The sequence below is a fragment of the Oryctolagus cuniculus genome, chromosome 6 (genome assembly GCF_051225735.1).
Source record: "Oryctolagus cuniculus isolate XC-2025 breed Fujian yellow rabbit chromosome 6, ASM5122573v1, whole genome shotgun sequence".
Classification (NCBI taxonomy): Eukaryota; Metazoa; Chordata; class Mammalia; order Lagomorpha; family Leporidae; genus Oryctolagus; species Oryctolagus cuniculus.
In genome coordinates this window covers 82,026,294-82,050,695 of record NC_142872.1, presented here as the reverse complement: position 1 = coordinate 82,050,695, position 24,402 = coordinate 82,026,294, and the positions used below count along the sequence as shown (strand labels likewise).

Sequence of the window (24,402 nt, the reverse complement as noted above, 5' to 3'; positions counted from 1 at the left end):
CATTCTGAATAATAGATTGGCAGGTATTGCAGGTAACAAGAGTTTAGCTCTGAGAAGCCCCTGTTGCACAAGTGTGCACAGCGTGGGCGTGAGTGTTTTCATCAGGAGTCTGTTCTTTGGTGTGGTTCTAGATGCCCTCTCCAAGACAGAACTGAGTTTGTCTCTCCCATGATAGTATTAAACTTAATGAATTTTTGTTCAGTTTGGTTACCTTCAGTAACCCTACTATCCATTTCTCTCCATATGCACGTTAAGTTTTTGAAAACACATTAAATTGAATTTGGGAAACGTGGGGAGTCATTCAGCATCACAAATTGCCATTTATCTAGGTAATACTATTTTACCTTTTATTTCTGCATTTATTTGGTCATGTAAATGTGCTTAGAACTAATAAAAATTTGCGAACAGTGAAAATGCATGACATCAGCAGAGAATGGAATGTACGCATGTGCCTTAAAGTTGCAATTCTCTTGCGCTTTTTTTCCCATCATTTATGCACTGGTTCCATTTAGAGTATAGTCTATTCTCTTTTTTCCACCTTAGATTGGCCAAAATGGGAAGGATTGGATTCCACTCTCTTCCACGAAGAGTTAATGGGACTGGCTAAGATCAAAATCTGAGTCTTTTTCCATCAGCAGTCAGGTATGCATTGAACAAAAATCACTATAATTCTATGCATGCATCTTTTAAAGTATTGATATGCATATTATGAATATGGTCTTCGATTGTGTATAGATGTTGAGCTCACAACTGCATAATTTTCTTATAGTTTAAAATGTGCCTATGATAAATAATTTAAGTTTTGTAATGCATTAAGATGAAAAGGTATTATCAGCCATGAAAAAATTTCAGCTGGTCTTAGAAAAGTGTAATATTTGAAATCAGTGCAATTCTTCATTGCTCAGTATGTACACACAAAGATAACAAAATGTATTTCTTACTCCATATTGAGTATCACCAGTTTTAATATAATCAAAATGTTTGCATATTGGCTTATGGTATGCTGTTAACACTTTTTAAAATAACTTTGAAGTTGTTTTTCTTAAATGGAATTCTCTGCCCATTATGTTGAATCTTGTAACAAAATGGCACGTATGACCAGTCTTTGAAATATTTTCAGATGTTAGTTACATACAAGGATGTAGGTTCTTGTTTTCCATTTTGATTATGCCATTAGAAAATGATCACCTTGTTTCTCAAAGTGTTCTAAACAGGTACTTAAAAGCATCATATTAGTATATCAAATAATGAAAATAAATTTTTCCTATCATGGCAGAATAACTTATGCGAGTTTACAGTGTCATTATTGGTTACAGCTGGGTATTTCTGAGGGCCACAAAGGAGTTGTGTTTTGATGAGACTATGACAGAAAAGGAACAAGTCCTTGAGATTTAGAAAATCTAAAACCAGAGACTACATATTAATATTAGCGTGGATAAAGTCGATTGTGTTGTGTTAATGTCCCTTTTAAAGTGTAAGGGATACTTTTAGACAATTTGAACAGCACACAGGATCTTGCCTATATCTACCTATTAAAGTTAAGGAAAGGACAGACGAAGCAAACACTACTGATTTGATCAAATAGATGGATGCTTGCTATATTTTGCCCATTTACGGACAGTCTCTGCATTTTTAGCATACAATACACTTAATTTTACAAAAAAAAAAAATAGGTATTTCGAGTCTTATCCAGAAGTATAGCTGGAATCTGTGAAAGTCAGTGGAACAGACCAAGTTTATGAAGGCAGGCGTCAGGCTGATGCCAAGACATAAGGGGTAAGGAAGTTGATTTTCATTTCTTAAAAACATAGTAAGATGAAAAATCCAATCTGAATGGTAGTTGAATACAGTCATTTAGCCACATGTTTTCAGTTTAAAAAGTCAGATCTTTTAAAAGGAGGTTACAAGTATTATCATTTCTGTGGTCTTTTGAAAGTACATCACTAAATTAGTATTCATAGACATTGAGGAATCAGCTAACACTCGCATTGATTGGCTTTTGGGGAGGTTGATTTTCCTACTGTGAGAAACAGAGTTGATAATACTTAGTTTCTCACTTATGATGTTTAAAGGCTTCAATTCAGTTTTAGAGTTTTTTTGGTTTAAAAAGATAGATAACACTCTTTGCTGTACAATCTGTATGTTTCACTCTCTCACAGCACCAATAATGAATTCAAACTTGAACACACCTCATTACCAGCCTGAATCACCTCTGTAAGGCTGTATTCTTGCACAGGTGTTGCGCATTAAGTCAGAAGTCCAAACAGGCTTGCTGCACACTGTTACTGACTAGCACAGGCTGATCCCCATCTACCCCACCCCCCACCAGCTCCTGGGGAGGCCTGGTGACTCCAGCTTACCTGCTGATTCCCAGTGCTCCCAGTGAACAAAATCATTTTCTGTGATGTGAAAAGTGTTCAGGAAAATTATTTTCAGCATGCGCTTTCCCCCAAAACAACATGGAGTCATGCTCTTCAAATACTGTAACATCAAAAGGTTTCACTATTTCAAGAATCATTTTGCACTGTTATTCAGAAATCCCTCAGAGTGTAAGGGCACCCATCTAGAATGGACATGGTCATGCTGGGCAAGACGTTCAGCTTTTTCAGGCCTCTGGTGCCTGTGCATCAAGGACTTCCAAGGACTCAGTGGTTCACAGGTGCCTAAAAGAGGTTCCAGCTGCTTGTTTGTATTGTCCTATAAGCCAGCCAGTGTGTGACCAGAGTGGACGTGCCAAGTGAAAGTATGTGTGCTTTGATGTTTTTAGTCAGATATATGCGCCCTCATGCCTTGTGACTAGTGAGGGTTGATAGTACCCCTTCTAGACTTGTGTTTCGATGCTTCCTGAGGGTTCCTGAAATCACTACTGCTATGCCTAAGTACAACATTTGTCAGGTGGAATTTCCTGGTATGTATGAACTGTTCATTCTGAGCAATGCTTTTATATGTTTTTTTGACAAATATAAAGAAACCTACAGATATTACATCAGACCAGCTGAATCCATTTTATGGTTTCTTTTTTAATTCAAAAGCATCACATAGCAAATAAAACTTTTAAAAATTGAGTTTAGTTACAAACTAGTTGTTTCTTATTTTTTTTTCCAGTCCCTTTTTGCTTTCTTTTACGACCACATGAAACTTGAGAAGCCACCTAAAGCTATATCATTTAGTGGAGTTGGGCAGTTCCCAAGTGTCCAACAAGAAGGCCTGGTTTAGGCTGCGATGGCCACTGTCATTCCTGGTGATTTGTCAGAAGTAAGAGATACCCAGAAAGTCCCTTCAGGGAAACGTAAGCGTGGTGAAACCAAACCAAGAAAAAACTTTCCTTGCCAACTGTGTGACAAGGCCTTTAACAGTGTTGAGAAATTAAAGGTTCACTCCTACTCTCACACAGGAGAGAGGCCCTACAAGTGCATACAACAAGACTGCACCAAGGCCTTTGTTTCTAAGTACAAATTACAAAGGTATTAAACTCTATTTGTCTTTCAGATTATATTTTCTCTTATGTTGGCCATTTGAAGCCACTGTAAACGTATGTATTTGTATACACATTTTTCAGCTGATTTGCCAAGAGGAATGTTGAATATGTTAGACATTGGCTAGTTCTTAGTATTCTAAGTCACATACTTTTATGTGTTAGTATCTTTGGATTTTTTTAAATGAAATGCTTAAAAGAGTAGAATTTCCGTGTATAGAAAGAAATAAGGACGAGAAAAGGGTTTGGACATTTACGTGAGTATATTCAGTATTGCTCATTTGCATTTGTAACGATAGCTAAAAACCAGCAAAAACTAAAGTGGCAATTTAAATGGCTCAAGTTTTGCAGTATTTAGGTATATTAACTATCCTTGTGGTACATATTAAGTAAAACAGTTTCCATATTAAGGTAATTCTGTGTTAGCCTAGTAGTTTAGCTTCCCATGTGAAAAGTGAATACATGCCATTTTTGTGATGATAATTACTTACAGAATATATCTGTGTTTAAAGGCACATGGCTACTCATTCTCCTGAGAAAACCCACAAGTGTAATTATTGTGAGAAAATGTTTCACCGGAAAGACCATCTGAAGAATCACCTCCACACACACGACCCTAACAAAGAGACGTTTAAGTGCGAAGAGTGTGGCAAGAACTATAATACCAAGCTCGGATTTAAACGTCACTTGGCCTTGCATGCCGCAACCAGCGGGGACCTCACCTGTAAGGTGTGTTTGCAGACTTTCGAAAGCACAGGAGTGCTTCTGGAGCACCTTAAATCTCATGCAGGCAAGTCATCTGGTGGGGTTAAAGAGAAAAAGCATCAGTGTGAGCATTGTGATCGCCGCTTCTACACCCGCAAGGATGTCCGGAGACACATGGTGGTGCACACTGGAAGAAAGGACTTCCTCTGTCAGTACTGTGCACAGAGATTTGGACGAAAGGATCACCTAACTCGACATATGAAGAAGAGTCACAATCAAGAGCTTCTGAAGGTGAAAACGGAACCAGTGGATTTCCTGGATCCGTTTACCTGCAATGTGTCTGTGCCTATAAAAGATGAGCTCCTTCCGGTGATGTCCTTACCTTCCAGTGAACTGTTATCAAAGCCATTCACAAACACTTTGCAGTTAAACCTCTATAACACTCCATTTCAGTCCATGCAGAGCTCGGGATCTGCCCACCAAATGATCACAACTTTGCCTTTGGGAATGACCTGCCCCATAGATATGGATGCTGTTCATCCCTCTCACCACCTTTCTTTCAAATATCCATTCAGTTCTACCTCATATGCAATTTCTATTCCTGAAAAAGAACAGCCATTAAAGGGGGAAATTGAGAGTTACCTGATGGAGCTCCAAGGTGGCGCACCCTCTTCATCCCAGGATTCCCAGGCATCGTCATCCTCCAAGCTAGCCTTGGAGCCTCAGAGCGGGTCCCTGGATGACGGTGCAGGGGACCTCGCCCTGTCCAAAAGCTCTGTCTCCATCAGTGACCCCCTCAACACACCAGCCTTGGATTTTTCTCAATTGTTTAATTTCATACCATTAAATGGTCCTCCGTATAATCCCATATCCGTGGGGAGCCTTGGAATGAGCTATTCCCAAGATGAAGCGCATTCTTCTGTCTCCCAGCTCCCCCCACAAACACAGGATCTTCAGGATCCTGGCAACACTATAGGCCTTGGGTCTCTACACTCACTCTCCGCAGCTTTCACCAGTAGCTTAAGCACAAGCACCACCCTGCCCCGTTTCCATCAAGCTTTTCAGTAGGATTCCCAGATGGGGGTTTATTACAGAAACGGATGTGTAGCCCTGCCTTAGATGACCATTTTTATTTTAGTGCCTACTTTAAGACAGTATAAAAATTTCTGCTTTTGTATGATACCAATTTTCATTAAGCCAGTATAAGATAGAAACTAGCTTTTTAAATGAGCTTTGGAACCATTTGTGTTCAGCTATGTTTACCTGGGTATCTTGTCCTGATTCACTGCCAATTGTCCTATTTTATGAGTTTTATTTCATATAGGAAAGCCATTATTATTATAACTAAAAAGTTTTACAGATCCCATGTTCAAATTACTTTTAGATCTTAAAATTTTCATTGTTTGCCCAGTAACAATGGCTCTACCTTTTGACATTTGGCTCATTAAAATTTTCTGCATTAGAATGTAAATTTTATAAAACATGTGAATAACTCAAGAGTTTAAAATTTTTACTGGCCTCTAAGTGGATTCATAATCAACTTTTGGTTGAATTAAGAATCCATTTTGGGGGAGATAACAGATGATTCTTAGACATACCATACTCTCAGATCAGTATATTTTGAAGACTTGCTATTGTCTGGCTAAAATATTTACTGTCTTTATTATGAGCATATAAGGAAAACAAAACCTAAACACAAAGCACCAGTATTTATAGCAAAAAGAGACTCCTAGTAAGGTAACATAGCTTTCCATGTTACTTAGTTGGCCCTAATTACAGTAGACGGGATATTTTGTCATTTTCATCCTTCTTAGCTTACTGTCTTTCCATTTAATACGAGTGTATCGCATCACAGTCTTCAGAGTCAGTGTATGCATAGATCTCTTTTCATCTTTGCCACCTTTTACAGCCAAAGGTTGGGTCGAGTGCACCAGCAATTTTATTTGGATTGTTGGTCTGCAGTCAGTTGGGAATCTAGGGCCGTCGTGGAGCTCCAGACAGTAGGTGTGTTAATCCCAGAGTGGACGGTCTCAGTGTCTATGACTCCTAAGCAGGGAGGCAGATGTGAAGCCCCAGTTAAATCCTGGAAGTTTGTCTAGGGATCACACCCTCCATCACCAGGATTGAAAACTTGGACTCTAGGAATAAAGTAAATGCATACCACTTAAGTCAGGTCTATTGAGAGCCAAAAGCAGTGGCCCTCTCCCCATCGTACCTTTCTCCTTCAGCCTGAATCCTTTCCTTGCTATTTTCGGATGGAGAATTTGAAGTTTAATGCCTTAGTGGAAAACCATTTGAGGAATTACCACAAGGTTTTAAGTGACTAAAATAAATAATACAGTAAAACCCCACTTCTACACATCTCTAGGAAATGAGAGGAGTGTTGCAAGTAGGTTGAGTTTATAGAGGACACAGTTAAGTAACTAAGCACTATCTTCATTAATGTGAAAATAACAATCAACAGCATTGTCTTCACTGAATAAAATAGTTATGATGGGCTTTCCTTAAGTTACACAGCCACCAATCTTTTCAAAGTTCCAGTTATTGTATTTTTCTAAGGGTCGATGGGGACATCAACCTAAGAAACATATCTATTAAGCACTTGTTAACACCTTATTTGGGGACCCCATCTGCTGGGGTCGGGGGGAAGAGGGAAGTTTATGGAAGAGTGTATATCTCTCTTTTAAAAAAGAAAAACTATTTCTGAGCACTCATTGGCCCAATATGGGAGATCCTTTCCCTTTCGTAGGGCCAGTTATCACTGCAGATTGCAAAAAAAAAAAAAAATGTTTACCAAGAATTTCTAAAAATGAGTGCAGATTACTGACTATAATACATTATTTAAAATATTTGGGAGTAGTATAATTTGTGGAGAATGTAAATTGTAATAATGTAAATGGGGGTTTCACTATGTATATTATACACACACACACACACACACATTTATCGCACTTCATAGAATCAAAGTTGCTCTCCGAAGGAGCTTTGGCTCCTGATATTTTATCATGCTCCTATTTTTTTTTTAATCCTAGGAGCAGTAGTTTTTATACGTATGTATTTAAATTTTATTATGGAAAATTACATTTTATTAAAAAAAGTGTGTTCCAAAGGCATTAAAATTATATATGTTAATAAGGAAATACATTTTTAAAATTTTCAAACCGCTCCTAAGCTTTTGGTTAGGAGAATGTTTGCTCTGAAAGTAGGCTTTGCGCTCTGCTTCCTTACTGCTTCCTTTAGTTTCTATGAAACAGATTGCTTACTTAAATCTCTAGTTGAATGATTAGTGTTCAATATTGCTTTAATCACCATAAAAAAGGAAAAAAAAGAAATGTGGTGACAGAGCACAAGTAAATAAAAAACCTGTTTTTAAATAAAAACCACAGATCACAAGTGTGGAAGCACTACTTTATTCAGTCTAAAATGTGTTTAAGAAGAAATCAAATTAATAAACTCAGACAATGGCCTTCGTAGGCTGTATTTTGCTTTTAACACAATAAAAGGGAGTACCAGGATTTATTAAATAAAGCATTTTGGAACCGGGGAATGGCGCCATATACATACATACATCTAGATGTGTGTATTTCAACCTGATTTTCTCCCTGTGTGGAATTCACATATGTGGAGGCACAGCTTTCAGGGCATAGTGTTAAAATTGTGGAGTCCTAATTTTCACTTTGTACTCCTCTTTGCTGTTTCTGCCCCCACAGACTTGAATAACATTTCAAAGTAAGAGGGAATTCAGCTAATTTGTTTTTAAAATTGACCGTAGTGGTCACTAAATCCTTTTTGAGAGAATTTCTATTAAAAGATGAGGCAGACTCATTTATTTTAATTGCACAATGTTCTAACAAGGATGAGACAGAGAATTGGCTCTTTTGTTTTCCCTAGGGAAAAAAATTTTTTTTTAATATCAACTGGATGGGATTAAAAATAGTTTTTGCCAATGCTGTTTTTAATCTCCAGTGGCCAGAATAGATCATCCTTGATATTTTGGGTAGTGCCTTAGCTTGGTTTAAAAAAAAAGGGATTAACATTAAATAAATATTTTAGTTCAGAATTTGGACCTCAGACAAGATATTGAACCTCATTCAGTTTGACTTCCACATGTGTGTAAAGAGTCAGCAAACACAGAAGTGTGGGTGTGGAAGGATCTTGGCACTGTAAGCAATATTATCCATTGATGTGTACTAATATCATCTTTATTGTTGTCACTGTTGGAACTTTCATTTTAAAATCCTGTTACCAAGTTCATCAGTTGTGCTGGCTGATCATGCATCACAATTGATGCATCTTTTTTAATTTCACTTAGTGTTTCTTTTCAAGCTGTGTATTTTTTACTTGTTTGTTGCTTGTGCTTTTATTTTTCTTAGTCTTTGTTGGGATATAGCGATATATTGTGTTAATTTGGACAGTAGCGGTTTTTAAAAACCATATACTGACTGAAACATGAGCCAGAGCTGATTGCTTTATTAAGCTAATAATGAATGTTATAGAGAACATATTTTCAGGATCATGCATCTAGTGAGCAATACACATATTATAGGCCAATATTTTTTTAAAAAATAGAGCTTGGTCAACCTCTATACTACACATATTACAAGATATAGCACTTTCAAAATGAATCTAAATCTTTACAGATAACTTTCTTATAGGTTATGCCTTTTATTTTAAGACTTATTATAATTTGTTTCAAGTGCCATTAGATGAGATATATGTAGGCCTTTGATATATAATGCTTTGTGTACAAAAATGGTAGATGGTATTTTAAACAGGTACATTTTTACAGTGTTTTCTTATCAATTTGCTGTATTGCACAGAATCAGTGTGTGTCTTTCATAAGGTTTTACAATGGTTTATTTTTTTACAAGGTTTACGTGTCTCAAAGCACACTGTCTTCCCAGTATGTAAGTTAAAAGAAAATACCAGTTCACCCAAGTTGCTTCTAGCCTACTGAGATCCATGTGACGTTGGAGGAGATCTTTCAAACGCTGAGTATTTGTTATTAGCAATGGCAGACTATTCTGACAAATGAGCATCTAAGTTGAATTTGTCTTGTTTTTCTCATACTATGTCAATAGCCATGTCTACAACACAGATGCTCTGTTCTTATTATTTAGCCCTACATAAGTTGTTGTATGTAGTTTTGTGCTAAAAGCCCGTAGAGAACTCCTCTGGGATCATACAAGACAAAGTAATGTTACCAGCACCGGTAAGGGCATGCTTAGGTCACCATTAGGCCCTTCTGCAACATCATCAACTCTATGAGGATGGAAGGCAGTGTCTTTTGATAAGTTATCTAGCTCTAGCAATGACACAGAACTATTGCTAACATGTAAAACACTTCATTGTATAAGCTTCCGTGGTACAGATGAACCAGAATGAATGTTTATCTTCTCAGAAACACTCCTTCAATATTACATTGGATCATGCTGCTAATGTAACTTGGGATACAACTCTCCATGGTGCTACAAACCTCTGTCTCATTCAGTTGTATTTTTTTATCCATAGAAAAAGGACTGCATTAGGTGTAAAGGTGTACAATATATTTTTATACTGTGACTTCATTTGTCATTAACAAACTTACACCACCACAATGTATTTGTGTGCACTTGCAAAAAGGAAATCTTGGACGTGCAAATGTTACCAGAACAAACCCAGCTTTTGTCCACAAGGTGACTGTAACTCAGAGTGGAAAGTGGGCTTTACAATAGGGTGTGGAGTGAAGAACATGCTGTAAGTTACTAACAGCCCTTTGAATTTAACACAGACTGGGAATCCATTAGGAGGTGGATTTCGTCATGCCTGAACATAAGCTGGACTGCTGAAATTGTATTTTTAGCTAATGAAAAAGTGTTTGGACTAGTACTCTAAAAATGTTCTAATGATAAAGTTTTGAGTCAAAATAGAAAAGAAGAAAATCTGCATTCCAGGCTGAATTTTGTATATTTTTATTGCATTTAAAATCGCTATTCTGTGATATTGGGAAATCAAGTGGCTTATCATGTATATCATGTACTTAAAATGTATTCACAAACTACTGTTGTATTTGTATAAAATATAGACAAAGATCATATTTTTGTGTGTGTGTATAAGCTCTGTAAAATAGCAATCACATTATGAAGCTGCAGTGGTAACTACATTTGAAACATTCACATCCAAAGAAGCAGGCTATTTATTGTCCAGATACTCACATTTAAAATATTAATTTGCTGCTAATTAAACAATAATAGTACTGCAGCTTCTTGTCGCCTACAGTGTTATGTTTGCTGTAAGAAAGATATGTGAATTCCACAAAAATATATGAATAAAATTATAGAATGGCTTTAGATAATGCAGATCTTCCTGACATTGTCAAAGATGATACTTTTCTATTTGCTTATGACTTTTTTTTTCTTCACTTCTAATTATAAGTATTTCCTCATGTGATAAATGTTAGATGCTAATAGCTGACTCTAGGGCAGCACTTTGGTTGAATCATAAAGTTCTAGGAATTTTTTATTGTAAGATTTTTGTTTCTTCAGAAGAACAGAAATATTTTTAAAAAGTCAAAAGGTAAGATATCAAAACTTTAATCTAGGTGAGCTTAGAATTCAATAAAGTAATTAAAATGTTTATTGTCCAAATGAAAGAAAATTGGCATTTAATATTCAGTACTATAAATTGTCCTTTTAGAAGTTCCACTCTGGGGGCCCTGGGGTGTGGTGCATGTGGCATAGCAAGTTGAGCCACCACCTGGGACACACCCCTTGGGATGACTGAGATAAGAGTTCACCTCCACTTCCAATCCAGTTTCCTGTTAATGTACCTGGGAGACAATACGTAAAATCCCAAATATTTGTGTCCCTGCCACCTGGATGTAGTTTCTCACTCCTGACTTTGATGTGGCCCATTCCTGGCTATTGTGGGCACTGGGGAGTGAACTAGCAAATGGAAGAAACTTCTCTATCACTCTTTCAAATAAATGAAAAAAGTTTTCAGTGGGTGACAGGTGTTTGTCCCAGGGGTTAATGCACTACTTGGGACACCTGCATCCCATTATCTAAATGCTTGGGTTCCAGTCCTGGCTCCACTTCTAATTCTAGCTTCCTGCTAATGTGCAACCTGGTAAGTGGTGGTGATGTTTCAAGTACTTGGGCCCTGCCTCCCACGTAAGAGTCTCAGAATGAGTTCCGTGCTCCTTGCTTGACCTGGCCCAGCCTCAACTGTTGCAGACTCTTTCCTTTAGTTCTCCTACTTGAGAAAGGGTAATTAAAATCAACAGATTTCAATGTTGTCCATTCCTTCCTCTTTTCACTTAATTCCGGCAAATCTTAAAGTATTTCTGTGTTAATTCTTTGAATTAACATTAAACATGTTTTTATTTAAATTCATTCAAATGAAATATATCAAGGACAATTTACAGAAGGAAAATGCTTCAGCTTTTTTATAGTACCCAGAGTATTCTACTCTGACAAAAGTATGCTTGGGATTCATTTATGGTCTAATCTTTATGGAAAATTAATTAGAAATGAAGTTTACTTGTTGCATCAAAATTGTAGCTAGGAGAATTCTTCATTAGTGTTAAATGAAAAGTCCACACTAATGGCTTAAACCATTAAGAAGAGGAAAAAGTTCAGTCTGACAATAGACAGCTTGAGTTTTGTTGTCACCATTCCTTAACTGACTATTCAACAAACATTTTGTAAGTAAAAGGGCACTAGTTTGTCCTAAGTCCTAGGGATGTTCCAAAGAAGTCAGCTTTATAGAGAGAAGTTTGTTTCCTGATCAAGCATCTGAATGAAGATGGCAGTAGCATCTTAGAGGGGAACACCCAAATACTACATTCAGCCCTACTAAATTACCATTTTTTTGTTGATCAAAAAATGGTAATTTTGGTCAATAAAACAAAAAATGGTAAGGTACTGGCAATTTCAGCCAGAAAAAAAAATCCAGAAATCTTGGATTTCAGCTGCATCCTGTCCCACAAAGAAGTAGTAATCAATAATAAATCATTCTAGTCTAAAGATATTGACTCTTAGCTGGTGTGGGGATTTATTTTTTCTGTTAACTTGAGTAGGCCACAGTGCCCAATTTTTAGTGAATACACCAGTCTTGATGTCACAATGCACATATTTTTTAGATGTGACCAATGTTTAAATCAGTAGCTTTGAGTAAAGCAGATGACTCTCCCTAACACAGACAGGCCTCATCCAATCAGTTGAAGGCTTTAAGAGAAAAGACCCAGATCCCGGGAGGAAAAAAACTTTGCCTTCGGATTCAGGTGCAGCACAGACTCATCCGTGGAGCCCACCCTGCTGGCCTGCCTTGCAGATTCAGATTTGCCAGCCCTTATGATCACGAGCCAATTCCTGAAACCAGATCTCTGTATGTGTATTTATGTGCGCATCCTATTCTGCTTCTCTGGGGGACCCTCATGAATAGAGTTAGTTTCAGTTCATTCTTTAGAGGAGCTGATTTTACCCTGAGAGAAGTGAAAACACTTTTCTCTGATAAGTTGTTCACAGTAGAGCACATAAACTCCCATATTTTGCTCTAAAGAAGAAAAGGAGTTGGGAAAAGGCACAGTGTTTGATGGAGATCATGGTCCAGGAAGGAGTTCTCAAAACACCTATCTGTACTATTATCTTCAGCTGCCAATAATGCAGATGAAATGGTTTTGCTCTAATGAACAAGTCTTGTTTAATGTAAATGAGTTAAACTTTACCTTGTAAAGCATACTTGAAATGTAAGCCAGTGTTTATTATAAATGCACAGATGGACATTTCTATATTGAATCTTTTTTGCAAATGGTAGATAGTCCATTTATAATAATACCTCAGTCAAGGCCATGGGCGCTTTGGGGTAGAAGACAGCGAGAAGTATAAAGGCTCCTAACATGCAAAATCTATGTCTTGTGCATTATGGTATTAGAATTTTTGGAAAGGTTTTCCTTTTGATTTATTCCATTTTGTCAGTAACAGAACTTTGGTCTTCCTTAAGGCACCTTTCAAAGGGTGGCCAGTGCAGTCGGCACTCTCATGGGAGTGATGTTGATAAACTGCTGTTTCTAAAAACATACAATTGATCTGTTAATAGCATTCACAGACACCAGATGACATTTCTTAAGCAGGTTCCTATAACCAGATTTTCATGCCCTAGGAATGTTCACTGTGTAAGTAGGTCAGTAAACTAAGCCTTGCTGTCCTATTAAAGATTTTAAGGCATATCAGCTTTTCCCACCTGAGAATTAATGGTGATAGGTGGCTGTAACAAATATAAACCCTTTTAAGCATCTTGAAGACCATTTGGTTTGAAGACTTCAAACAGGTGAGTTCAACTCACCCCCAGTTTTCTCCATTAAATTACCTTTGGCAGTGGCAAAGCACTACTTGCTATTATATTTTCTGTCATAAATTCATATTATTCCACTACTATTACTAATTTCCAGCTTTATTGAGAGAGCTTCAAGTCAGTGATCTGAAGGACCCTGAACATTTTCTTCCTTAAGAGCATCTGCTCGGCCGGCACCGCGGCTCACTAGGCTAATCCTCCACCTAGCGGCGCCGGCACACCGGGTTCTAGTCCCGGTCGGGGCGCCCAATTCTTTCCCAGTGGCCCGGGAAGGCAGTGGAGGATGGCCCAAGTGCTTGGACCCTGCACCCCACGGGAGACCAGGAGAAGCACCTGGCTCCTGCCTTCGGATCAGCGCGGTGCGCCGGCCGCAGCGCACCAGCCATGGCGGCCATTAGAGGGTGAACCAACAGCAAAAAGGAAAACCTTTCTCTCTGTCTCTCTCTCTCACTATCCACTCTGCCTGTCAGGAAAAAAAAAAAAAAAAAGAGCACCTGCTCATTTCCTCCTCTTCCTTTGTCTCTAATTTTCATATAAAGTTACCTGAACAGAGCCTGTGCTGAATCCTCCCAACACAGTTGTAGTTTTTCCTCCTGCTCATGTACTGCACTCGTCAAAATCTTACCTCTCCTCCTTAATGACCTCTTCAACACAGCTGCCTCTGGTCTCACCCACTAAGTGGTAATTACAGATTATTATATTCTCAGGATAGTATATAGCCTAAGCACCTGAGGGCAAAAGCCTATTCACATAGTTTCAAGTACATGGCTGATGAACACATTTGTTGGATGAAGGTCAACTAAAGCACTTACCTCAGACACTTAGCCATCTTAATATTTAGGCACATTTTTTTAAAAGCACTGACCCTAGAAAATTAGAGGAAATTTAACAATTTTCACACTTGGGTTATCTTCGTTTTATAAAAAAAAAAAAAAAAGTGCATGCACCAAAGGTTATATGAACATAGTTGAAATGTCCTTTTTTCCTAGCCTTCCGCCTTGAAGTGAGCAAATTTCAACCACTGTGTACTATTTTTCCAGAATTAAGTCATTCAAAATGCTTTCACTACAAGTTATAATTCTTATAACTTGGTACTTCAAAGGCTCTATGCATGGAGTCTTTAGCTCCACGTTATGAGGATAAAGCAGAAAAATCCATAGGTACTAACTACCTAATATGAAAGAGAATGAGAAGTGTCATCAGACCTACCTGAAATGCTGAATGACTTGTCCACAAAGGTACTCAAGCAAGCAGTAAGTTCTGACATGGAAGGTTTCAATGTATGCTCTCATTTAAAAAAATTATAAATAACTCAGAGAAGCAAAACTTGAATCAATATGGACATCTCCAGGAAGCAGAAGTAAGTGATGAACAATATTGCTGCTAACTCTTGGTTCAATATAAATTACGGATAACTTGCCAGTGGATGTGTTTTTGAAAAAGAGAGATCCTAATGTTAAGAAAATGTCCTCCAAAGAGTATTTGGGGGCCAGCATTGTGGCGTAGCAGATTAGGCCATGTGGGAGACCCGGATGAAGTTCCTTGCAACTATAGGGGGAGTGAACCAGCAGATGGAAAAATCTCTTTCTCTCTCTCTCTCACTGACTCTCCCCGCCCCCTTCAACTCTGCCTTTCAAATGAATAAAATAAATGTTTTTTAAAGGGTATTTGGTAATCATAAGTGCTTAGGGTTTACACGTCAACTTTTCAAACACATACACATGCGCACACATGCTCACAGGTACATACACCCACAGAGCAGTGGAGGCGTAGAAGACCTCAAACCTCTGAAGATATACTGGAAGCCAAATAACAAAGTGCTATGGGGTTCAAGTTGGAAAATCCAGTTTGGTTGGGGAGTAAATGAGGTCAAAAGAAATATTAGAGCAGCTCAGCTTTTTTCTTTAAAAGATTTATTTATTTGAAAGGCAGCGGTGTGGAGAGAGAGAGAGATCTTTCATCTGCTGGTTCACATCCCAAATAATCATACAGCTAAGTCTGGGCCAGGCCAAAGGCAGGAACAAGGAGCTCCATCCTGGCCTTCCACATGAGTGGCAGGAGCCTAAGTACTTGGGCCGTCTGCTGCTGCTTTCCCAGGTGCACTAGCTGGGAGCTGGATAGGAAGCAGGTTAACCAAGACTTCCACGCACCGATATCACAAGCATTGGTTAACCTGCTGCACCGCAACATCAGCCCCTGTAGCTCAACCTTTTAAATATGAAGAGATTGCCGGTTTCTCTGTTAGGAAGAAGTGGGAGGAGGCAACAACAGCTACCCATTAGGCATTAGACCAAACTGCAGGTTTAGGGTCAAAGCAGTAATTCAGATTTTGGGTTAGTGAGTTTGATGGCAAGTATGCCTCAGCACTCCCTGCCCGAGTATCCTGACCAACAGAATCCATTCATTCAGTCCACAAACATTTATTGGGCACCTGTATTGCACCAGGCATTATTTATTACAAGTTCTGGGAATACAGCAGTGAACAAGGCATACTCTCCCTTGTCATGGAAATTACCTTCTGTTTGAGTGAGTTCTGGGGCAGTGGAAGCAGGTTTCCTGCTCCTGGTCATAATGTTCCCAAAATGCAAGTGCTCCTCAGTGACAATAGGGTTATATCTGAATAAACCCACCCTAAACTGAAATTATTCTAAATGGAAAAAGTATTGAATACACCCAACCTACTGAACATCATAGCTTAGCAACACAGCACACTATAGAGTATGATTAGTTTCCCCTCATGATCACATGCCTGACCGGGAACTGTCACTTCCGTTGCCCAGCATGGAGATTAGTAACCTGTCAATGTTGACTGTGCATTTTTGAAACATTCATGAGACATAAAAATTGATCATGTATTGGATTTCAAAAAAAAATTCCCCCAAAAGTAGTAAGAGAACTGAGTGGACATGGCAGAATTTTGAATTCTCCAAATCCTCTTAAATTGTTTAAACATTGCCAGGTTACCTTCCAAAACAGCAGCACCAATTTGTGCTCATTTTACTTTTTTTCTGATTGTGGAAGGTGAGCATTTTTATATGCATTTATTCTCCAAATTGCTACTGACCTGTGTTTATTTTTCTAGATGGATCGCACTTTTTCAATTTCTTCATTATTAACATCTTGAAACATCCAAGGAATTTGGGGACATAAGAGGAAGTCATATAACTGGTGCTACTTCTCAGCTATATACAAGTACATTAGATGCATAAATGCATGCTTTAGTCTGTTCTTGTTGCTATAATGAAATACTGTAGACTGGGTGGCTTATAAACAATAAATTTATTTCTCAAGATCCTTGAGGCTGGAAATCTGAGATTGGATGCCAGGAGAGTTGGGTTTTGCCGAGAGCCCTGTTCTGAGTAACAGACTCCAGCTTCTTCTTCCATCCTCACATGGTAGAGAAAAGAGCATATAGCTCAATGGTCCCTTCTAAGAGGCGCTAATCCCATTCATTGAGGGTTCCACCCTGCTGACCTAATTGCCTCCCAAATTGCCCACCTCCAAATACTATCACATTGGGATTAGATTAGTGTTTCACATATGAATTTGGGGGATAGGAGACATGGACATTACATCCATGGTAGTGCATGAGGCAAACTTTCCCAAGCAAACATTATTAACCCAATGCAACAAAACTTACTGATTATACATAATAAAGTCACACATTAAGTCCCAAGTTCTCAGGTATGCAAAAATTACAATGAAATTTATGTGAGTACAATAAAATAAACTAGAAACCATAATCTAGAGTTTATAAGTTTTTCTCTGTATCAGTTTAGGTCTGCTAAGTGGGTGTCTCCTTTGAAATCCAGCAAATTTATGAGATCTCTCTTGTCTTTGTTCACAAATTTGTGAATTATCCATGCATTCATTTGAACAAAGGCCAGGGCCATTTTTCACCCTCTAATAGAAGTGGAATTTTTGTAAATCAAACAACCAATCATGTCACAGGTACCCAGTACCTTTGCTTGTGGCACTTTGGTTGTACACATTTCTTTTTTCCATTGTTGAACAAATGGTTCCGCTGTATTACAGTTCATCCCAACAATGACACATTTATTATCTACCATTTTACAATTATTACGTTATTTGAATCGAATCTGTAATCATATGACCCTCTTGCTTTTTTCTTCATACATGCTGCTGGTATCACAGGAAACTCGTTTACTCTGTTTTCTCTCATGGTGCCTATAGCATGGAATCCACTGTTTCGAAGGCGTACCAACAAATCATAACAACTGAACAGATGGTTAAAAAAAAAAAAAAGTGTGATTGTGCACTCTACAGTTTGAAGTAACTACCTTACTCACTAGCACACAGGAACATTAGTTTGTCAGGCAACAGTGTAGTGCACCACACTTTACAATGCAATACACATTGTCCCAGGGTCCTATTTACAGGAGAGCTATTTTTGAACATTGCTAATTTGAAAAACAGCACATTTGTGAATTATTTCTCAAAAATAAAATGACAATCTCGTTGTAGAAAACACCTTCATGAATGTGCTTCTTATATTATATATTAGTTACGGATGTAACCTTTTGGTCAGTCGAACATTTAGTACAAGTAACTTTTGTAGTAAAATTTATACCATTTTCACAATGAATTTAAAAATATTTCAAACTCTAATCATGCACCTACTACTTTTCTAAAAGAATATAACTCTAAAAACAATATGGATTTCAAAGTTACCATAAGTGGCATATTTATTACTCAGTTTGTTATAGGTATCCTACGTATAGGACGACAAGACATAATGAGTAACATTAATCATTGATCACAAACATATTTGAATGTATTTAAGAACGCTAGCGATGGGCAGTCGTTTTGTTTCCACTGTGAACAATGCATTAGTAAGCATCTCAAATCATGGGTCCGAATTAATTGAATTTATCCCATAGGATAAATTCTGAAAAGTGGAATTCCTGTGTTGAAGGGTATTTGAAGTTTTATTTTAAGATATTTTGCCAGATTGGTTTCCAAGTATGTTATAGTTCAGTTGCTGTAATACTTTCCATCTGAAACACTTCACATTCCTATAGCAATGTGTAAAAACACCATCGTCCACCTCCGCCTAGTAATAGGCATTACATTTATTTTTAGTTTCTGCCTGTCTCAAGGAAGGAAGAGATAGTTCAATTATTACTTTACTTTATATTTCCCTGATGTACTAGTAAATTTGAACATCTCTTCATATACTTGGTGGCCATGTGGATTTCTCTTTTATTTCTCTATTTATTTGCCCTTTGATCATTTTCCTTAGATTTTTGGTTTTGGTCAGTTTGAAGATTTATTTGCATAATATTTAAAAAATCACCATTTGTCATTTGCTTTATAATTTTTTTCAATGATACTGTTTTTCCATGAGTTTGCTATGAAAAAAATAACATAGATAGCGTTGTTAAACTTTTTAATTCTTATATAATCATCCATGATTAAATTTTCATTTACAGCTCTAGGTTTTCAGGTTTTATTATCTAAGATAAAGTCCCAGGAATAGAAGTCCTTGGCTAAAAAACACCTGCAACACCCTCACTTTCTGTATTTTCTTAAAATATCTTGATTGCTTCAATTTTTATATTTAAACTTCAATACATGCTTTTATGCTCAAAAATTTTTACTTTTCTCCATAAAAGTAGATGATTGTGCTGGCATCTCCAATTGATTAGTCTATTTGCTCCTCCCTTCTAACCCCATGAACTTACACACTGGTCATAGACTGACTTTTCAAGGAAACCAAAGTCTAAATGTAAATTCTCTACTCTGTACCACTGATTTATTTACCTGTTAGTATACCAATACTACACCGGTTTGCTTAAGGGGATTTTAGGGTAGGTTCTGATACTAGCATGACAAATCTCATCTCTTCTGTTCTTGCTCATAGTTTTCTTAGCTATCTTCTTAGACATTTGTTCAACCTAAGAACTTCAAGAATATTTTAGTCAATGACCCAAAAACCACGTCATTTTTCCTAATTGGATTCTAATTGGAAAATGCAGTTTATTTAGATGTTCATATTAAAAGAAGTTATATAATATAGGTAAGTCTTTACATCGAAAAACATGGTTCATTTTTCCAGTTTTTAAAGATTTTGTTTTATGTCTGTTAATATCAGAGAATCTTAATATTGGCCCTCAGTCTTTCTTGTTAAAACATTTCCTATATGATTTAAAGTTTGTTTTTCCACTTCACATCTAGATTTTTATTGCTACAACATAAAAATGTGGTTGACTTATTTGAACATTTATGTTCTATTTACTTAACCAAATTTGCATAATTATTCAAATTGCGGGGTGTTTTTTCCCTCTATTCTCTTGGGTTTTTTAAAATGTGCATTCATACCATCGATTAAAAAAAGATACTTTTATATATTTTCTAGCGTCCGTACAAGCAATTTCATGTTCTTGTGTCACTACATTTACCAAAATCGCCAAGAGAATATTAACTTGGTGATAGGCATCGGTGTCTCATTCCAGATGGTAACTCAAATAGCTTCAGTGTTTTGATATTTAAGATTTTCGCTGATCTTCGTAGTGTGGGGTAAATCTAGGTGTTTCTCCTATAAACCGATCGCTTCCTGAAGAACCATATATTCTGTAAACACTGCGCACACAGAATAACCGGGCTCTCCAGCGCGGAGGGCCGGGACGAGCGGGGGCCGCCGGCCGGGCCCGACTACTTAGCGGCGGCGGCGCCGGGACCCGCCTCGCCCAGGGCGTCGGGTCCGCGCGCCCCGCGCAGGGACCCCCGGGACCGCGGGGCCGTGGGCGTGGCCAGAGGCAGGGCCAGGGGCGGAGCGGGCGTCCCCGCGGCCCTTCCCCGCCGGCCGGAGCTGGGCCCGGAAAGGCTGAGCGCGGCGCCCGGCGGGTCCCGGGCTCCCGAGACAGCCCGCGTGCTGCTTTCGCCGCTCGCCGCGCCCTTCCGTGGAGCGCGGATCTCGGCTGCCCCCGGCTGCGGCCTCCGCACCCAGGACGCGGCCCGTGCTGGGCCTGTGGCGGGCCGGATGGCCAGGTCTGCGGCCAGGTCCCGACCGGCGGGGCCGAAGGAGAGGACCTCGCCGAAGCAGGGGACGGCGTCGATGTGGCGTCCGCATCCGCCCGCTCCTGTTACAGAACCCCCTCCAAGCAGGGCAGACGGTCGTCTCTTTTGAGAATTTTGTCTGCTGACTTGTGGGAAATGCCTTTTCAGCATCTGTGGCTGTGTCCTTGGGGGTTTTCTCCTTTAGTTTCTTGATAGTGTTTTTCATCTTACATTGTGGTATTAGAATAATCCCTGCTTGTCGTTGATAACATCATGGATTCAATTTGCTCGTGCTTTGTTAAAACTTTGGACTCCATTTTCATACACGAGATGGGCACATAGTTTCATTTTGACTAAATCTATTAACTTTTGGAACTTAAAGTTATTCTGGTTTTAGGAAAAGGGGACTGGGAGATTGCAAGAGACTGGGAGACATCTTTTTCCCCATTCCATGAGAGCTGAACTCTGGTGTCGCCCCCTGAAGAGTGTGTGGCATTTGAGGGCCCCTTCCTTTGGGCGGTTCCTGCCTACCCACCCGTCTCTACTCCCACCTTCAAATGCTCCAGTTGTTCTTGGATCGATTTGGGAAGTAGGGTTTGCCCGGAAATGAACTATTTCCCATACATTCTCACTTTTGCTGCTATACGATTTGCAGGTTGCAGTTCTTAAATGCTTTTGTTTTTATTTTATTTTATTTTATTTGAGAATGAAGGGGACAAATGCAGCATCCATCCGTGATTCACTTCTCTAGGAACTCAATCCAGGTCTCCCGCGTGGGTACTTAGGACCCAACCACATGAGTCATCACCAGTACCTCCCAGTGTCTGCATTAGCAGGAAGCTGGAATCAGAAGCCAGGGTCGCCAACTGGACCCAGGTCTTCCAATATGGGAATGTTTCTAAAGCGCCAAGACAAACGCCCACCCCTTATGATGCTTTTCATCTCGGGGGAAGCTCCCTTAAGGTCCATTGTCCATTTAGTCTAGCCTTGCTAACTTGATGGTCAAAAACCATCATTCCTATGCGGACTCCCTTTGCTTCCCGTGTGTGTGTGTGTGTGTGTGTGTGTGTGTGTGTGAGAGAGAGAGAGAGAGAGAGAGAGAGAGAGAGAGAGAAAGAGAGAGAGCGCGCGCTTTTGGTTTTTTAATTTTTCACCTAATAGAGCCATCTTTGTCTTTTAATGGGTTAATTCAGTTCATTCATATTTATACTATAACGTTTTATTTTATCCCTCTCTTTTATTCCATGTTTATTGTTAAAGCATTGTTTCTGTTGTACCGTGTGTGTGTGTGTGTGTGTGTGTGTGTTTGCAAGTCTGATAGTTTTTTGTAACTCTGCCTCTTCCCCTTAATTTGATGTCATTTGTCAAGTTGTCATTCCACTGATGACTACAACCCTCTTCCCTGCATTTATTTATCATCAGCCATACATGACTGGCCTTTTATTTGCAGCCAACACTATTTCCCCCACAGTAACACCTCCTTACTAACCTGCTCTATCCTATATCCCTCACCTAAGATCTAGTTTACCTCCCCATCTGGCACTCACACCACCACACCACCCAGAGGATGCCAGTACTTTGCAAGCATTGCTCAGCATTTAGTACGGCTGCTTTCCATAACTAGTTGACCAGCCAGTGAAATGCTTTATTCCAGGTGTGTATCTAAGTCTGGACTCCTCATTTGGTTCTTGTTTATCACTTTTCTTTCTCTACTGAGATTTCCTCTTTGTTTACTTTTATTTTTTCAGCATAGTTTCAGAATTCTTTTCTGCCCATTCTAGCCACTGTGACTTTCAGGGCCAGACTCCATGGATCACCTCTTCTCTTGTCTGGGGCGCAGGTGTTCCTGTTTCTTTGCGTTTCTAATAATGCTGTGACTCGGCTGTTTCTGTTTGTTTCCGTCTCCCCCGTGGTGGGCTACTGCTGATTCAGAGATTCTCTTTGCCTACCTCTGGCTGCTTGGATACTGCCCAACATACGGGCATTTCAGGAGTCAGTCAGAAATTTGGGTAATGTTTCTGCACAGAATTTGGCTTCCGTTCTATGGCTCTCTCCTTTCTGGGATTTCCTCCCCTCACTTTCCAACTGCTGCTTTTCCTCCAAACTCTGCCGTCTGTTTTTTCAAGTCAGTAAGACTGCTGGGTTTTATCTGCATTTTAGTTGCCCCTGGGAGCATAATAAACTTGCAAAGTGAATTTCATTTGCCTTGGTTTATAATACCTACATCTGAAAAAGCTATGAAATCTGCCAAATCTTAGGAAAGGTCTCTCAGTCTTTATGGCTGTGTTTCCTTGGTGTGCTGTTTATGGCCTTTGCTACAGTATGAGCAAGGGGTTGTTCTTTCGTTCTGTGTAATCTTTCTAGATAGGAGAAATTCTGTGTGATGACTCAGACATAGGATGAGTCTATGATCAACCTGTTAATGAACTTCCATGCTATCTTCCACAATGACTGAGGAATTTTGTATTCCAATGAACAATGAAGGACAGTTCCTGTTGTTTCTCATTTACAGTTCTTCAATATTAGAGAATTTGGAGATTTTAGCTTGTGTCTCGCTGTCGTTTTCATTTTCATTTCCCAAAGACAAATGATGACGCTTATTGGCCAAGTGTATAACAATTTTAATAAAAATTTCTCTTCACATCCATTGCTATTAGAAAGTATTAGAAAGAACAAAAGAACAAAAAATTTTTTAAATCCGATTTTTTTTTCCTTCATGGATTTTGGTTTTGGAGTTGCATGTAAAAGTTCATCATCAAGCTGAGAATCTTGCCTATCTTGTCCTAGATTCTTTTCTAGAAGTTGTGTAGTGTTACCATTGTGTTATTCCCTTATCTTGTAACATAAGATATATGGACTTCATATCTGGGATCAAAATATTATTAAATATTTCAATCATAATTACATTAAGTCATGAAATATCAAGGAAGAGTATTAAGTATCAAGGACAATAGGAAGCATTACTGTAGGATTTTACTTCCTTTTCTGGGAAAGAGGCTAGTCCATGTCTGATTGTATGCAGGACAACTGTATTATGTTGAGGAGAATTGTGACCCTGTTCTTATCTTTATTTGGAGTAGAGTTTAAGGAGATGCACATGGGTGACAGATTGACAAAAGGTGGACTTGTGGCAGTTAGTTTTATGTGTCCATCTCATTGTGCCATGTGATACCCAGATACTTGGTTGAACATTACTTCTGGATGTGTTTAGAAAGATACTGCTGGGTGAGATTAACATTTTAACTGGTAGACTTAGAATAAATTGCCCTCCCTCAATCCACTGAAGGCTTGAACAGATTAAAAGAGTGAGTAGGGATGAATGCTTTTTCTCTGCATGACTGTCTTGGAGCTGAGATACCAGTCTTCACTTGCCTTTGGACTCCAGTTCAGATAGGAACTTATACTACTGACCCTCCTGAACCTCCAGTTTGCTGACTGCAGATCTTAGGTTTCTCAGCCTCCATGACCATGTGAGTCAATTCCTTATAGAAAGTATAGGATCAAATCTCTTATTGGTCCTGATTCTCTGGAGAACAAATACTAAACATGGTGTTTGAGTATCAGTGTGAATGCAAATGTAATAAATGAGTTGTAGTTTCCTATAAAAGGCAGATACTGTCATATTGGATTATTTTTTAATAAACCTATACATGTCATTTATAAGAACCACACCTAAAACCAAGGAATCAAGTAAGACTAACATAAATCAATCTTTTTTTTAAAGATTTTATTTATTTATTTATTTGACAGGTAGAGTTACAGACAGTGAGAGAGACAGACAGAGAGAAAGGACTCCCTTCCCTTGGTTCACTCCCCAAATGGCCGCAACAGCCAGAGCTGTGCTGATCTGAAGCCAGGAGCCAGGTGCT

At 38.7% G+C, this 24,402-nt stretch overlaps 1 protein-coding gene across 5 annotated transcripts in view; it reads left to right on the top strand.

Moving 5' to 3' along the window:
• Window positions 1–10,514, top strand: part of PLAG1 (PLAG1 zinc finger) — a 50,712-nt gene extending 40,198 nt beyond the window's left edge. Inside the window, exons 3-5 of one of the 5 annotated variants that reach the window (XM_017341312.4) lie at window positions 544–642; window positions 3,106–3,464; window positions 3,988–10,514. In XM_017341312.4, coding sequence (XP_017196801.1) covers window positions 3,223–3,464; window positions 3,988–5,248 — 1,503 coding nt within the window. In that variant the 5' untranslated portion in view covers window positions 544–642; window positions 3,106–3,222 and the 3' untranslated portion in view covers window positions 5,249–10,514. The remainder of the gene's footprint in view (window positions 1–543; window positions 643–3,105; window positions 3,465–3,987) is intronic. The other 4 variants (XM_089335262.1, XM_002710501.6, XM_051843751.3 and 1 more) reach the window with 4 other exon arrangements.
• Window positions 10,515–24,402: the final 13,888 nt, after the last annotated feature.